This window comes from Bidens hawaiensis, unplaced genomic scaffold, assembly GCF_021521415.1.
Source record: "Bidens hawaiensis isolate Kalapana, Puna unplaced genomic scaffold, B.hawaiensis_p1.1 tig00012795_1, whole genome shotgun sequence".
NCBI classification, from domain to species: Eukaryota; Viridiplantae; Streptophyta; class Magnoliopsida; order Asterales; family Asteraceae; genus Bidens; species Bidens hawaiensis.
In genome coordinates this window covers 77,208-92,025 of record NW_027492064.1, presented here as the reverse complement: position 1 = coordinate 92,025, position 14,818 = coordinate 77,208, and the positions used below count along the sequence as shown (strand labels likewise).

The 14,818-nt window shown below is 36.4% G+C and overlaps 1 protein-coding gene across 1 annotated transcript; it reads left to right on the top strand.

Annotated features, from left to right (window-relative positions):
* The first annotated feature begins 215 nt into the window (after positions 1–215).
* LOC143542211 (putative FBD-associated F-box protein At5g38570) lies at positions 216–3,108 on the top strand. Its single transcript, XM_077034850.1, has 3 exons — positions 216–1,138; positions 1,220–1,363; positions 2,632–3,108. The coding sequence occupies exons 1-3, from the start codon at positions 296–298 to the stop codon at positions 2,935–2,937; spliced, it is 1,293 nt and encodes a 430-aa protein (XP_076890965.1). The 5' UTR covers positions 216–295; the 3' UTR covers positions 2,938–3,108.
* The last annotated feature ends 11,710 nt before the right edge of the window (positions 3,109–14,818 follow it).

The window sequence follows — 14,818 nt, the reverse complement described above, 5'->3', positions numbered from 1 at the left end:
TGATAATTCAGACTTAAAATGGGAATATTGGTCAAATATCGATCCAATATCGCCAAAATTATAGGTACTGATATTTTACCAAGGGACTGATCACTGATATATCATGGTGATATATCAGCGATATCGACTGCATAGCGGTTAGAGTTAATCTAATGTTTTATCATTATTGTGTATGCTGTTATTATTATTTATGTTAACTGATATTTGATTGTTAGAATTAATCTAATGTTTTATTATTTTTGTGTATGTTTAGGGGGTTAATGATGGATTTAACTCAAATGATTTCATCAGCCGAATGCCGGATGATATACTTATATCTATAATATCTACTCTGCCATTAAAAGAAGCAGCGTCCACCAGCAAGCTCTCAACAAGATGGAGATACCTATGGCGTCAAACATACTGTCTTGATTTTGATGCCAACGACAAGTTAGATGATATAGCAGTCGATTCAAAGCTGCGCGTTGTAGAGCGACCCAAATACATCAACTGGGTCAACCGTGTGATCCGCCAACACAAGGGTCCCACCATTGATGATTTAAGAATCTGTTTTGACCTTGATAAGACGTCCAAGTCCGCCATTGATAAATGGGTCGAGTTTGCAGTGTCCAAACGGGTTCAAAAGCTTGAACTTGATTTGTTAGAAAACGGTGAGACGCTTCGTCAAACTCCGCGAAACTATGCTTTCCCGATCAAGATTTTCGAAAGGTTGACCGTCAAACGAAACAGTTTGTCCTTTCCCAAAACCGAGACGCTTAAATCGCTATTTCTGAAATGTGTTAATGTGAGTGAAGATACAATTGCAAAACTGTTAGTTAACTGTCCGGTTCTTCAACAGTTATCGATTCACGGGTCGGGTGATTTGGTAGATGTGAAAATTAGTGGGAAATCGCTTGTGTTGAAGTACTTTGAGATAGTGTTTTGTATTGGGGTTAAGTCTATTGAGATAACGGATTCAAATCTTGAGTCTTTTAGCTATCTCGGGCCCGGGATAATTATAAAGCTTAATAATCTTCCAAAGCTTGAAGAGATTTCGATCGGTGAAGGGTATTCAGGGTTTGAAAATAATGTGTTTGGACAGATATCTTGTTGTATTTCTCACCTTCAGATTCTTACATTGGATATCTACCGTCCCGAGGTTAGTAAAGTCGGTTTTAACCCGAGTTTGTATTCGCGTTGATGAATAGTTTGCTTTTAAAATTGTGTTGTTCTTTTGCAGGAAAATATAAAGTTTCTTTCTTTCCCTGTACTGCCAAAACTGAAGCAATTGATATTGAAAGTGGGCGCGTGGGATGATGATAGTCTCCTTGAGTTCACTTCTTTGGCAAAGGCGTGTCCAAATTTGCAGAGATTTGTGATGCAGGTTCTTGCTCTACCTGTAATTAATGGATATAGTTTAATCTTCACCAATTATTATTCTTGAAATAATCTTTAGATTAATTGGGATGTTAAGTACCGAAAAAAATCGATGGAACTTGCAACACTTTCGATTTTGGGACATTCTCTCTAAAATCCTGAGGCAGGGTTTAAAGATTAAGTTACTTATATACCCTTATAGTTACAAAAAAATGATGATAGTGAGTTGGGTACTCAAGATTATGCTATTTTATCATTCTTAAGTGTTTTTTAGACATTTATCTTCTCAAACTATGCGTCTACTTAAAGCTGCACTTTTAATGGGACAGAGGGTGAGTTTATGAATTACTCCCTCCATCCCATTTTAAATGTCATGGGACCCAAACACACACAAATTAAGAAATTTGATCATTTTATTTTATGAGATGTGAAATGACAATAATGTCCTTTAAGTTATTATTGCATTTAAATTGAGACAACCAAAAATTGGAAATTGAAACATCTAGCATAAATAGTAAGGGCACAATTGGAAATTGAATTTATATGTATGGAAATGACATTTAAATTGGGACAACCAAAAACGGAAAAATCGACATTTAAAATGGGACGGAGGGAGTATTTGAGTATTACCTGTTTCAATATATCAGAACCGTGTTCTTATCACAGTAAGGTTTTCTATAGTTTGTCATGTTGGTGACTACGGTTGGTTTGCAACAAAAAGTTGTAATGTTGGTTTACTTGTAAATGCCATGACCATGCATAATGGGGCCCATATTGGGGTGCGAATTGCTTACACAACTTAACATGAATTTGCGGCTTTGGGTTTGGTCTAAACGGGATCAATTTGCAATCAAACCCTTGAGTATGCTTGGCTAAACGTGTCGGTTTGGGTCGGGTTCATGGGCAGGCCTGTTTATCTTTATACTTAATATCATTATTGTTAGTTTGTTTTGCCATTATTTAAGATGATTTTATTTATTTATTTATTTATATATATATATTTTTTCTTTTGCTAAACTTCAATGTTAAAACACATCAGGTTTTTATATTTTAAACATATTATTTTTTTATATGCATTTGTATTGTGGGTTGTAAATTTGTACTCTTTAGAGTAATAAAGCACAAAGAAAGTAAAAATATAAAATTTCGTGTTGATCCGTGGAAACTTATGACATGGTTTTCAGGTTTGTGTCAAATTTCCTGGTTGATGCCTGGTTTGACCCGCCAACCCACGAACACGACCCATTTTATGCACCTTTGTGTTGTATCTTGCAGCTAAATTGGATGTCACCAGCCAAGAGAAGAAGAAAGGTAAGGCAGGTGGCTAAGCATTCCCATAAACATCTTCAGTTGCTGGAAATAGTGGGCTATTACGGTCGCACCAGTGATGTTGAACTGGCTGTTTACTTCATTGAAAACGCGGTTTCCCTCCAAAAGATCATAATCGACACTCGTTACCAGGTTTTGGAGCGAACCCCGATTGACAATGACCAGGTGAAGAAGGAGAAAGCTGCTAGATCTTGTGCCAAAAAGCAGATTGAACCAAGAACACCACAAGGTGTTGAATTGGTTATACTCTGATTCGACGGTTGTGTTGAATTTGAGTCCGGGTTTTTGAACTTCAGTCTGTTCTTTTCATTTTGACTTATTGACTGGTAAGTTTAAAATGTATGAATTTTGTGGGTCAACGGTATGGGATCATTGTGAGTTATGAATTTGGTGTAATGTACAACTTGTATTGCATGAGTTACATGGCATGGTTTCATCATTTTTGTATAACTGGATTTACTATAACATCAACTAGGAAATTGGAAGATACACTAACTCAGAGTTTGAAAGTGTGAAATAGATTTACTCGAGTTAGAAGAAATTTTATACTTTTTGTTAACTATTACTGAAAGTTGTTTTTTTCTCTTTTATCTTGATTTGCATGATTGATGAAACATTGCGTGTTATATGTTTCCATAGTTCAACGGTAAATAATACTAGTTTATTTTGCTACTGATGAACAATGGTAACTCGAGGTTGTTTGGTGAGATGAAGAAATTATATACTTTTTTTTGTTAACTATTCACTGAAAGTTGTTTTTTTCTTTTATCTAGATTTGCATGATTGGTAAAACGTTGCATGTAATATGGTCTTCAATATTAATTGATCATCACTAGTGAGTTACCATTGTTCATCAATGGTAAATTAGACAAACTGCAGATCAGTAGCAAAATAAACTAGTATTATTTACTGTTGAAGAATGGCACGTAGTGGCATGGTAGAAACAGGTGATTAAGTGGCACTTGTTGAGCAGTAGTTATTCTCTAGCGAAGTTCCTACCGAAGCATCTATTGATGTAAGAACCATCATTCTTTTTCACATTTGTGATGATGGTTCACCCAACCATGAAAAACACTTGGTCTTTCAAAAAGACGAATTAACACTTTAGTTTTCAAGAAAACGTGTGGTTAGTACTATATGCTTCATCTTTTTATAAAAGCTAAAACTTAAATTTATACTAATGTTAAACTAAATGCAATTAAACTAGGACACAAGGATTAAGCGATAAACACACAAAAAAAAGGAACAAATGATCACAACTAGGTTCAAATTTTATAAATGTTACTAGCATAACTTGCAATGAAATGGACCAAGGTACACTATTAGATAAACATAGTTTCTTTTAATATCTGCATTTAATATTGTCACCACTGCTTATCTCTACTATATATAATGCATGAGTGAATGATCTCTTAAATTTTAAGAGGTACAATCACTATTGCATAATAAACAATTATTAATGCATACAAATTTGAAATTTTAGGGGTAGTATAGTATTTTGGACATGTTGGCAGTTAATAATATTTGTTTTAGAAAAAAGTTACAAATATAGTCCTTCAACTTCAACAAAACTTTGTTAATTTATAAAATAGTTACACATAAACCCTTAATCTTTACCCATTTATTTGACAAATTCATTTAAAATTTTTATTTATTCTATATCTTTTTATATATAATGTTTAAAAAAAACGGACTTACCGTTGCAATGTGCTTAATTTTGTTGACGTTTCAATGTAAACTTTATTTATTTTGATGTGTTTATTATGATGTACAAGTCAATTAAGCATAAGAGTACAACTCAAATATGCAATTATGAACCAAAAATATAATTACAAATTTAACCCTTTAACTATACTCAACTTTTGTAAATTTAATTAATAATTACTCTTCCATCCCATTAAGTTTACTCGTATTTTCAACTATTTTCCTTTTTCTTCGTTTTTCTTTTATATTTTTAAATATAATAAATTTCAAACATACAATAACGACGTGTTTATTTTTGTTGACGTCTCAATATATGATGTACTAAAAATCGATGTGCGTATTATAAGCAAAATGATTTCGTGACATTTAAAACAAAGTATCAATTTTGGTTCAGGTCAAAATGCCCAGCAAAATGAGTTTTGATCATTTTTAAATTTCTTTTTTATTTTTTCGAGTCAACGATCGAGGACTTTGACAATAGGGATGAGCTCGGTACCGTACCGGTACCGAAAATACAAATCCCGAAATTTGTAAATTCTTGGTACCGGTACCGATTCCAAAATATTCGGTTCAATACCAGTACCGGTACCAAAGGTAAAAATTCGGGAAATACTGTACCATACCGATCCCGAAACTCAAAACTTTGGTACCGCCGGTACCAAATCGGTATCGGTATGGTACCGATACCGAATTTGCTTATCCCTATTTGGCAGGTCAAAACGTGTTTGAGTTATAGCAAGATGTAAGCCAAATGAGTTTAGATATTATAAAAAAAAGTTTGAAATTTCGAAAATGCAATTATACATTAGTTTGTTCATAATACACGCTTTAACACCGGTTATGCATCCGATAACATGTTTGTGTGCATACCCCGCCGCATCGCGCGGGCACACGGCTAGTATAGATTACTCCAGTGATTGTTTGTTTCACTAATTAAATTATTTAATATAAAAATTAAAGTAATTGTATGACTATCATGCCCTGTTTATTTAAACTAGAATAGTGCCCGCGTGATGCAGCGGGAAACAGGAAACACATACTTTTATAATCATATAACAAATTTTTGAGTGTTCATTATTTTGTTTAAAACTGTAAGACTGTTCACCAGTTTGGTTTCACGGTTAAAACCGGAGCTGACCATACATATTAAAATGTTAATTATTTACTTATTTAGCATTAGATATAATATATATTAGACATAGTTAAAATATAGTTAACCGAAGTTTTATTTAATACGAGCAAAATCGTCTATCACAACTTTAATTTAACCAAATTTTCAGTATGGCTTTTTTATAATCTTTGTTCTTGTTATGATTTCGTATTCTATTTATTCTAATAAAGTTTTATTATTCATGTCACCAAAGTTATCTTTGTTCATAGTAGGATTCTCTTAATAACGTATTAGTTGATTTTTAGTTTGAAGTGAATGTATATGCAGATTTATAATTCTTATTCTAAATTTTAAACTCAAATTTTTTTATCGAAGCACAAACTATATCGGAACTTAATCGTTGGTAATGGTTCAGTTTAGTTGGGTTTTAATTAGAAACAGTTTAGTTTCGGTTTTCGACGACAACAAAAAATGGGTAAAGTTGGCTCATGGTTTAATTTAAAACCATCAAAGGCAAAACGCAAACACTTTTGCATAATTTTTTTTACTTCGAAAACTATAGCAATATCATACTCAAATTAAAAATAATAAAATGCTCGTTTTTATGATGCCATTTATTTTAAAAAATATTAACGTACGAAAAAGTTATGATCGTTTTAAAATCATGGGGGTAATTGGGTTAAAAATGAAAATAAAATAATATATAAGTAAAAGACAAAGGATCAAAGTTATAACTTTAAGGGATGAAACTATTTTGAAGAATTGAAAATGCACGTGAGATTTTTATGTTACAATTACATTTTTGTCCCTAATTAGTCTTGTACATAATGCAGTAATTCTTGTAAATTACTTAAAGATGGCGTCTTAATTTGACCTTCTTTGGTGTATTATATATAGTAACTAGACGGGTGCCCGCGCCACGCAGCGGGAAACGCAGACTACGTAATAAGTTTATGGGTGTTTATTGTTCGGTTTGAAACCGTAAAACCGTTCATCTTTTGATTTGACGGTTGATTTTTTTTCTTTAACTTTTGGCAAGTTTTTTTCAACTTTCAAAGCATCTGTCTTGGTTTTCGACGACAAAAAAACCGTTACAAAAGGTTTGGCTCACGATTTAATTTAAAATTATCAAAACCATGCCGAAACACACATACATAAAATGTATTTTTTTTAACTGAAAAAAACTATGATAATATCATACTCGAATTAAAGATAAAAATATGCTCGTTTTTATGGTATAATTTTATAAAAAAAATCTTAATGTATGAAAAAGTTATTAACGTTTAAAAATCATGGGGGGTATTTGGGTTAAAAGTGAAAATTAAAATAAGATTTAGGTAAAATATTAAGGGTTATTATTATAATTATTTTTTAAATTTAATTATAATTGAGGGGTAAATATTGTAACTATATATTAAATAAACAGTAAGTTTTGTTTCAATGTGAGAATGACTATTTTGCCCCAATACAAGATTGTACCATATGCAATACTACTTGTGAATCCCTTAAAAAATAGTGTCTTGATTTGCCTTTTTTTGTTACATTATATATAGTATAGATAACACTAGTAGATATATAAACACAATTCATAACATTTCTATAGAAAAACATCATACATGAGTCCATTCTAGCGAGCGATCATACAATTAAAAAGATCAACATTAAATCAAACCATATACATGATTTTGATCACATGTTTATTCGTGCATAATTTGTTATAAAAGAATTGAGACTGGTGCATCGAAACATTATCAATTGACCCTAACATCAAAAAAATCATTTGTTATCAAAAGTTTCTCAAGTCTGACAAGCCTCTCTAATCCTGATATGCCCATCAGCCCATGTTCCCAGTAAAAAAAGATGTTCGAAATTGTTCAAGTACCATCTTTTCATAATATGCTCATACCTGCCCCAGTAAAAAGTACTAACTATAAAACACCTACCAGACGATGTCTACACGCTAGTTTGTGAGTAGAGTTCATGGTCGCCAAATTGACTTTAGCTCTATATCTTCCTTGATTCAACATTCTTTCATATCTTTTTAATCTACAACTCAAACCACATGCTTATATATTTAATATAATAATACTAAAATGTCTAGTTTTGTTATGGATTATGCATACACTATATAGTCGCATGAGCTTGGTACCTGTTAGGGCCCAAATTTTATAGTTGGATCTATGCTCAGGATTCCGAATATGTTCAGGATTCTCGAATACGTTTAGTATCCTGAGTATTAGTGCTAATAAATAGATATTTCTCTCTTGGTGTTGATTTATAATTGCAGATATTAATTGTTGATTTAATCCATGCGAAATACACGGTTGGTGGTTACATAAAACGTGTGGAATGGGTTATAACTGCTGGGATTAAAAGCCAAGTAATGGTTAATGGTCAACAATTGACTATTATGCTGAAATCTCGCACTTATTGTTAATATTAACATGTGTGGGACCACATTTGATGAGTAACTCCCAAAAGAATCGGTCAAAGACGTGGAATGAACATTGAAGAACGTGGATAGACTCAAAAGAAGAGTTCCTCAACGGCTATATTGGAAGACTCTTTTAGTTCCGGAATACTCGGAGGGTTAGTTAGGGATTCCGAGCTATCCTTCCAGTGTCAATATCCCGAGGATGATATTTCGTCCTATATTATTTTTATTTGTTTTGCAGATAATACCACGTGTTAAATATGTTTATAAGAACGTGGATTGCAACGGGATGCTACTTGAACTTCGTCAACAAACAACGTGGGCAGTAACGTCTTGGTTGAAGAAGTAGTCTAGGGTTTCCGGATATTTCGGGATAACAGTTGTAATTTTCTTATTATAAATAGAGCTGATAATATCAATAGGAAACACACACTTTCACGATCTAGCCTACTAGCAATCACTGTAACACTTAGCTCTCGATATTATATCAGTTCCAACCACTGTAATCACCCGTTTTTTATATTAATAAACTTGACGGTGATAGTTTTCACCGTCCGGGGGTTTTTTGTGCCGGAGATTATAATAATCACACGTAATTCGACCAAAAGTTAGGCTTATAATCTTTAACCGAAGGTATTCGACTAAAGATTAAGTTGTAAACTCTTGACCGAAACGAAGACTATTATATTCAAGGGTTTTTTCCCTCATAATCATATCCTCGTGTTCAATCTTTTTACTATTTAGCACCTAGCCTCACACACTAATTTGATCAAAGTTAAATTGCTAATTTTTGACCGAAACAATTTGGCGCCCACCGTGGGGCAAACGGTGCTTTGATCATTATTCATTCTCAAACGAAACCCTACTCTCGATATCCACAACATGTCTTCACAACCCAAGATTGTTTCATCTTCTGCCGCAGCCTCAGAATCCTCAGCGAGGCCGCCCATGCCTCCTCCTGCTGGTGGTATCCCGAAGAAGCCCGACAACGCTCAAAAGAAGACTGCTACTCCTGTATTCTCGGGATCGAAACCATCTTCCCAGACTCCCATCATAGTGTCCAACAACGACCTTCTGTCTTTGTACAGACGGCTACAGGAACAGATGGATCACCAGAACAAGACCAACCAGATGCTTGTGAGGGAACTGGAAGATTTCAAGAAAGCCAAGAAGCCGGCGGAAGAATTCACACCACTAAACCCGAGATCTCTGGATTTCACTCCTCCAGGATCCTCAGGATTGGTTCATCCAGAGCCAGCCACGGCGTACAACCCTGGACACCCATCTTTCCAGCATTTAGGGTCTGCGAGATTGCACTCATCTGGATCCCAAAGATACTCGTATGCGTCATTTGCTGGGCATTTTCAACATGCAGGATCTTCAGGATTTTCACAGCCTGGAGGACCCTCAGGATTGTTCCAACAGTCTGGATCCTCAGGATTGTTCCATCAGGCTGGTCCTTATCAGCAGACGGTATCTTCAGGATTAGCTCAAGCTCAGCAGCCCTCAGGATCCTCTGACGTGCACCAGGGAGACTTTATCCCGATGCAGGCTAACACTCTAACTGCTCCGTTTGGAAATACTCTGTTTGGGAATATGAGCTACATCGCCCAGACCGCTCCTCAAAATGTTAATCAGGGTAACCCTTTCAATACGATTCCATTTAATGCTAATCAAGGATTTTGCCAGGATGCAGGCATAAGTCCAGGCTTAGCCCGAGAATTGCAGAAACTTAAGGACATGATATCGAATGTCCCCGGCGTAACGTCCCATAGCTGAAGTTCCCACTGATAGTCACAGGATATCCCGGTTTGTGCCATTGATTAGCAACGTACAGATCCCAAAACGGTTTCAAACTCCAAATATGAAGCTATATGATGGCTCAACGGATCCTGAGAAACACGTCGCACAATATAGAGAACGCATGGAGATCAATCAAATCCCTATGGAAATCAAAGAGGCATGTCTTTGCAAAGGGTTTGGATCTACCTTGAACGAAGCAGGCATGAAATGGCTACTGAGTATTCCTTCTAACACTATCAATTCTTTTTCTCATTTAGTTAACCTGTTTAATAACCAGTTTTCTTGCAGTAGAACTTTTGAGAAAATGACAGGTGATCTTTATAGGGTTACCCAAAATCCTGAGGAATTCTTAAGAGATTTTATTACCAGGTTTAGTAAGGAGTCGTTGGAAATCCCGAATCTAAACCCTGCTTCAGCAGTGGAAGCTCTCAAGTTGGGGTTAGAAAAAGGCTCCTCTTTCTATGATGATCTTGTTATGACTCCATGCAGGTCATTAGACGAAGCAAGAAGCAGAGCTTTGAGGTTTATCAGGCTAGAAGATGACAAGAAAAATTCTAAGCTCGATATCCCGAAGTATGATCAGACGAACAGGAAATCCGAATCCCCAGGAAAATCATATCGAGCAAAGCCTTACTACAAGCCTGATAACCCCAGGATTAATGCAGTAGATTAAGAAAACGATGAAGAATATCCTAAGATCTCTGAATATTGTTTTTCTGTTGATATTGGTGGATTAATGTGTGCTATGCAGGATTTAGGTGAGAAAGCCAGGTGGCCAAGGAAAACGGAGAGACCAGGAGCCTGGAAAGACAAATCAAAATGGTGTGCTTTCCACGAAGACTTTGGGCACTTGACCGATGATTGCATTGCACTTAGAAGGGAGATCAGTTATCTTCTCAGCAAGGGCCACTTAAAAGAGCTACTTGGCAAGAAGAAGGGAAGAGAGCAGGATCCTGAGAAAATTCCTGAAAAGCCGACTCCTCCACCAACAGATGCAAGAACAATCATGTTCATATCCAGAGGATCCGACATCTGTGGAACCTCGTATTCTGTTGCAAAGAGAAATGTTGACCAAAGAAAGTTAGAAGTGGCTGACAGGCCAACAAAGACATCTATTCTCACTAAAGAGAGGATTATATCCTTCGATGAAAGCGATAGAGTTGATGTTCAGGATCCTCATCATGATAGTTTGGTAATAACTTTATATGTGGCTAACCGTTATGTTCGCAGGATCCTCATAGATGGCGGAAGCTCTGTCAACATCATTCAATTTGACGTGCTGAAAAAGATGAATATTCCTGAGGATGAGATTGTCCCCAGTTCCTTAGTATTGTTTGGATTCAGTGGAGAAACTAAGAGCACTATTGGGGAGATTAAGCTCCCAATATATGTTGAAGGGGTAAATAAAATGCAAAAATTTTGTGTTATTGACTGTTTATCTTGTTGCAATATTATAATAGGCAGGCCCTGGATACATGATATGAAAGCGGTTCCCTCCACTTATCACCAATGTGTGAAGCTCCCAAGTCCGTGGGGAGTTATCAAAATTATTAGTGACCAACAAGACGCAAAGAATTGCTACACCTCTTCCATGAAGTGTACTGCCAAACCCAAGCAGGCGTAGCAATTACAGAAGCCAGCACGAGGCGTAATGGAGGCCAGGGAAAAAGAAATTAAAGAAGTACCTCTTTATCCCAAGGATCCTGAAGTCAAAGTGCTGATAGGAACTAGCATTCCTGAGGATATTGAGTCAAAATTGCTCGATTTCCTCAAATCAAGGTTATCAACATTTGCATGGAAACATGAAGATAGGACAGGTATTTCCAAAGATATTATAACACATAAACTTGGAATTGATAATTCTTTCAGGCCAATCCATCAAAAAAGAAGAAAATTTGCACCTGAAAGAAACATAATTATTCAAGAAGAAGTAGAAAGACTCTTGAAGGAAAAAAATGATTATGGAAGTTCAATATCCCCGATGGTTAGCAAATGTGGTGGTTGTACAGAAAAAGAATGGCAAATGGAGAGTTTGTGTGGATTTCACAGACTTGAATAAGGCTTGTCCTAAAGATCCATTCCCTCTACCACACATCGATTCAATGGTGGATGCTACAGCCGGCCACGAGATGCTGACATTTATGGACGCATCCTCAGGATTTCAGCAAATCCAGATGGAGCCTCAGATCAAGAAGATACGGCATTCATGACTCCCACATGTATTTATTGTTATATTGCTATGCCCTTTAGACTTAGAAATGCAGGTGCAACCTATCAGAGGTTAGTTAACATGATGTTCAAAGAGCAACTGGGGGACACAATGGAGGTCTATATTGATGATATGGTGGTGAAATCCAAAAAAGCTGAAGATCACCTTCAAGATCTCAAGACGGCCTTTGATATCCTCGAAAAATACAACATGAAGCTGAATCCTTCGAAATGTCATTTCGGAGTAAAGGCTGGCAAATCCTTGGGATACATGGTTACCAAAAGGGGGATAGAGGCGAGTCCAGAGCAGATACAAGCTATCCTGAATCTGAAATCCCCAGAATCGGTCAAGGATGTTCAAAGGCTAACCGGTAGGATAGCGGCGCTCAACAGGTTCATATCCAAATCCTCAGAAAAATGCAAAGAATTTTACGATATCCTGAAGAAAACAAGAGGTTCGAATGGACCAGTAAGCATGAGGAAGCTTTATCATCCCTAAAAGCTTATTTTTCTTCTGCTCCTCTATTGGTAAAACCAGAAGAAGGTGAATCTCTATCTCTATATCTTGTTGTATCAAATAATGCTATAAGTGCAGTTCTGGCTAAGGATCTCGAATGTCAACAACATCCAATATATAATGTAAGTAAAAGTCTTTTGGATGCTGAAACCATGTATTCTTATCTTGAGAAGTTAATTTTAGCACTTATTATGGCATCTACTAAACTTAGACATTATTTTGAAACTCCTCTATATGTGTTAAAACTAATTACCCTATTAAGTCTGTTTTGAGAAAACCAGAAATGTCAGGTAGAATGGCAAAATGGGCAGTAAAGCTAAGTGCATATGATATAACATATGAACCTAGAACTGCCATCAAATCCCAGGCATTAGCAGACTTTGTGGCTGATTTCACCAATGAACTTAAAGAAAAGGCAGACTTGGAAGTCCAACAACTTGAAGAAACCAAAGATAAGTGGATTCTATACACTGATGGTGCTTCAAATGTTAGGGGAACAGGTCTCGGGATTCTGCTGAAATCGCCACAGGTATGAAGCTTTGATAGCAGGATTACAACTAGCAATCGACATGAAAATCAGGTTTATTCAAGTACATGTTGATTCATTGTTATTAACTAATCATTTTAATGGTTCATATACTGTTAGAGGAGAAAGACTAATGAAATATCTAGAGCTAGTTAAAAAACTAGCAAAGTGTTTCGAAACGTTTGATATTTCGCAGGTACCTAGGGAAGAGAATGTTGAAGCAGACGCCCTAGCTTATTTAGCTTCATCCTTCAGGATACCAGAAGGTGTCAAGATCCCTATCGTACATATCCTAAGCCCAGTGATAGAAGAGCAAGGTGTCAATGAAATATCAAAAGATGGCGAAGATATGGGGGCCAAGAATCCTGAGAATAGTGAAAACTTCTGGATTACCCCAATCAAAGAATATATTAAGGATGGGGTTATCCCCAGAGATGAAAACCCAAGAGCTTTTCGCACAAAGGTAATCCCATATATTATAATGAATGATATATTATACTATAAACCTCTTGCAGGACCATATCTTAGGTGCTTGGAGAAGGAAGAAGCTCAAGAAGTTCTTCAAGATATCCATGATGGAGATTGTGAGAATCACACTGGGGGCAGAGCTCTATTCTCCAAAATCCCGAGGACGGGGTATTTCTAGCCAACGATGAAGAGAGATGATATGAATTATTCTCAGAAATGTGATGCATGCCAGAGACATAGCAACATTTTACACCAGCCAGCAGAACCATTATATCCTATTATATCCCCTTGGCCTTTCGTGAAGTGGGGGATGGATATCGTGGGGAAATTACCAAGAGCCCCAGGAGGAAAAGTCTTTATGCTGGCAATGACGGATTATTTCTCTAAGTGGATCGAAGCGGAAGCCTTTGTTCAAGTCAGAGAAAAAGAAGTCATCTCATTCATCAAGCGTAATATCCTGAACAGATTTGGGATTCCAGCAGAGATAGTGTGTGATAATGGCTCACAGTTCATCGGCAAAAGAACAACCAACTTCTGTGCCAGTTGGGGAATCAAGATGATCACATCAACACCTGTCCACCCTCAAGCTAATGGACAGGCCGAATCAAGCAACAAAATCATCATCAATAACCTGAAGAAAAAGTTGGGGTTTAAGAAAGGAAAATGGGCCGAGGAACTTCCTTTCGTTCTTTGGGCAGATAGAACCACTTCGAAGAATGCTACGGGTCAGACTCCTTTCTCATTAGTGTTTGGAGCTGAAGCAGTTATCCCCACAGAGATGGTTATCCCAACGGCCAGAGTCACTCATCAAAATCCCGAAGATAACACTCGAAGCCTACTTGAAGATCTAGATGCGGTAGAAGAACTCCGGGATTTGGCAAAGATCATAATGGCTTCTTATCAACAGAAGATAGCAAAGTCCTACAACAAGAATATCAGAGTTCGAAGGTTTCAAGAAGGCGATTTGGTTCTCCGAAAAGCTTTTCAGAATACTACCAATCCTACGGATGGCAAGCTCGCTCCAAAGTGGGAATGCCCTTACCTGATCGATTCAGAAGCAGGAAAGGGGGCATACAAATTATCTACTTTGGATGGTGACCTACTACCAAGGGCTTGGACTTCTATTCATCTCAAAAAATATTTCATGTAAGATTCCTATCCCGAGGATAACTGTTATACTTAACAGTTAAGGTATGTACTCAAACTTAAACTTTTATTCATTTATTATTATTCTTATTCTTCATACAAGGTACTGACTTAAGCATCGGAGGGGTGTTAGCAAGGCTAACACCCACCCCTCAATTAGAATTGACTGTTTTGTAGGGCCTTGTCGCCAGCTTATCCTTAAGGTATAAGAGGTTT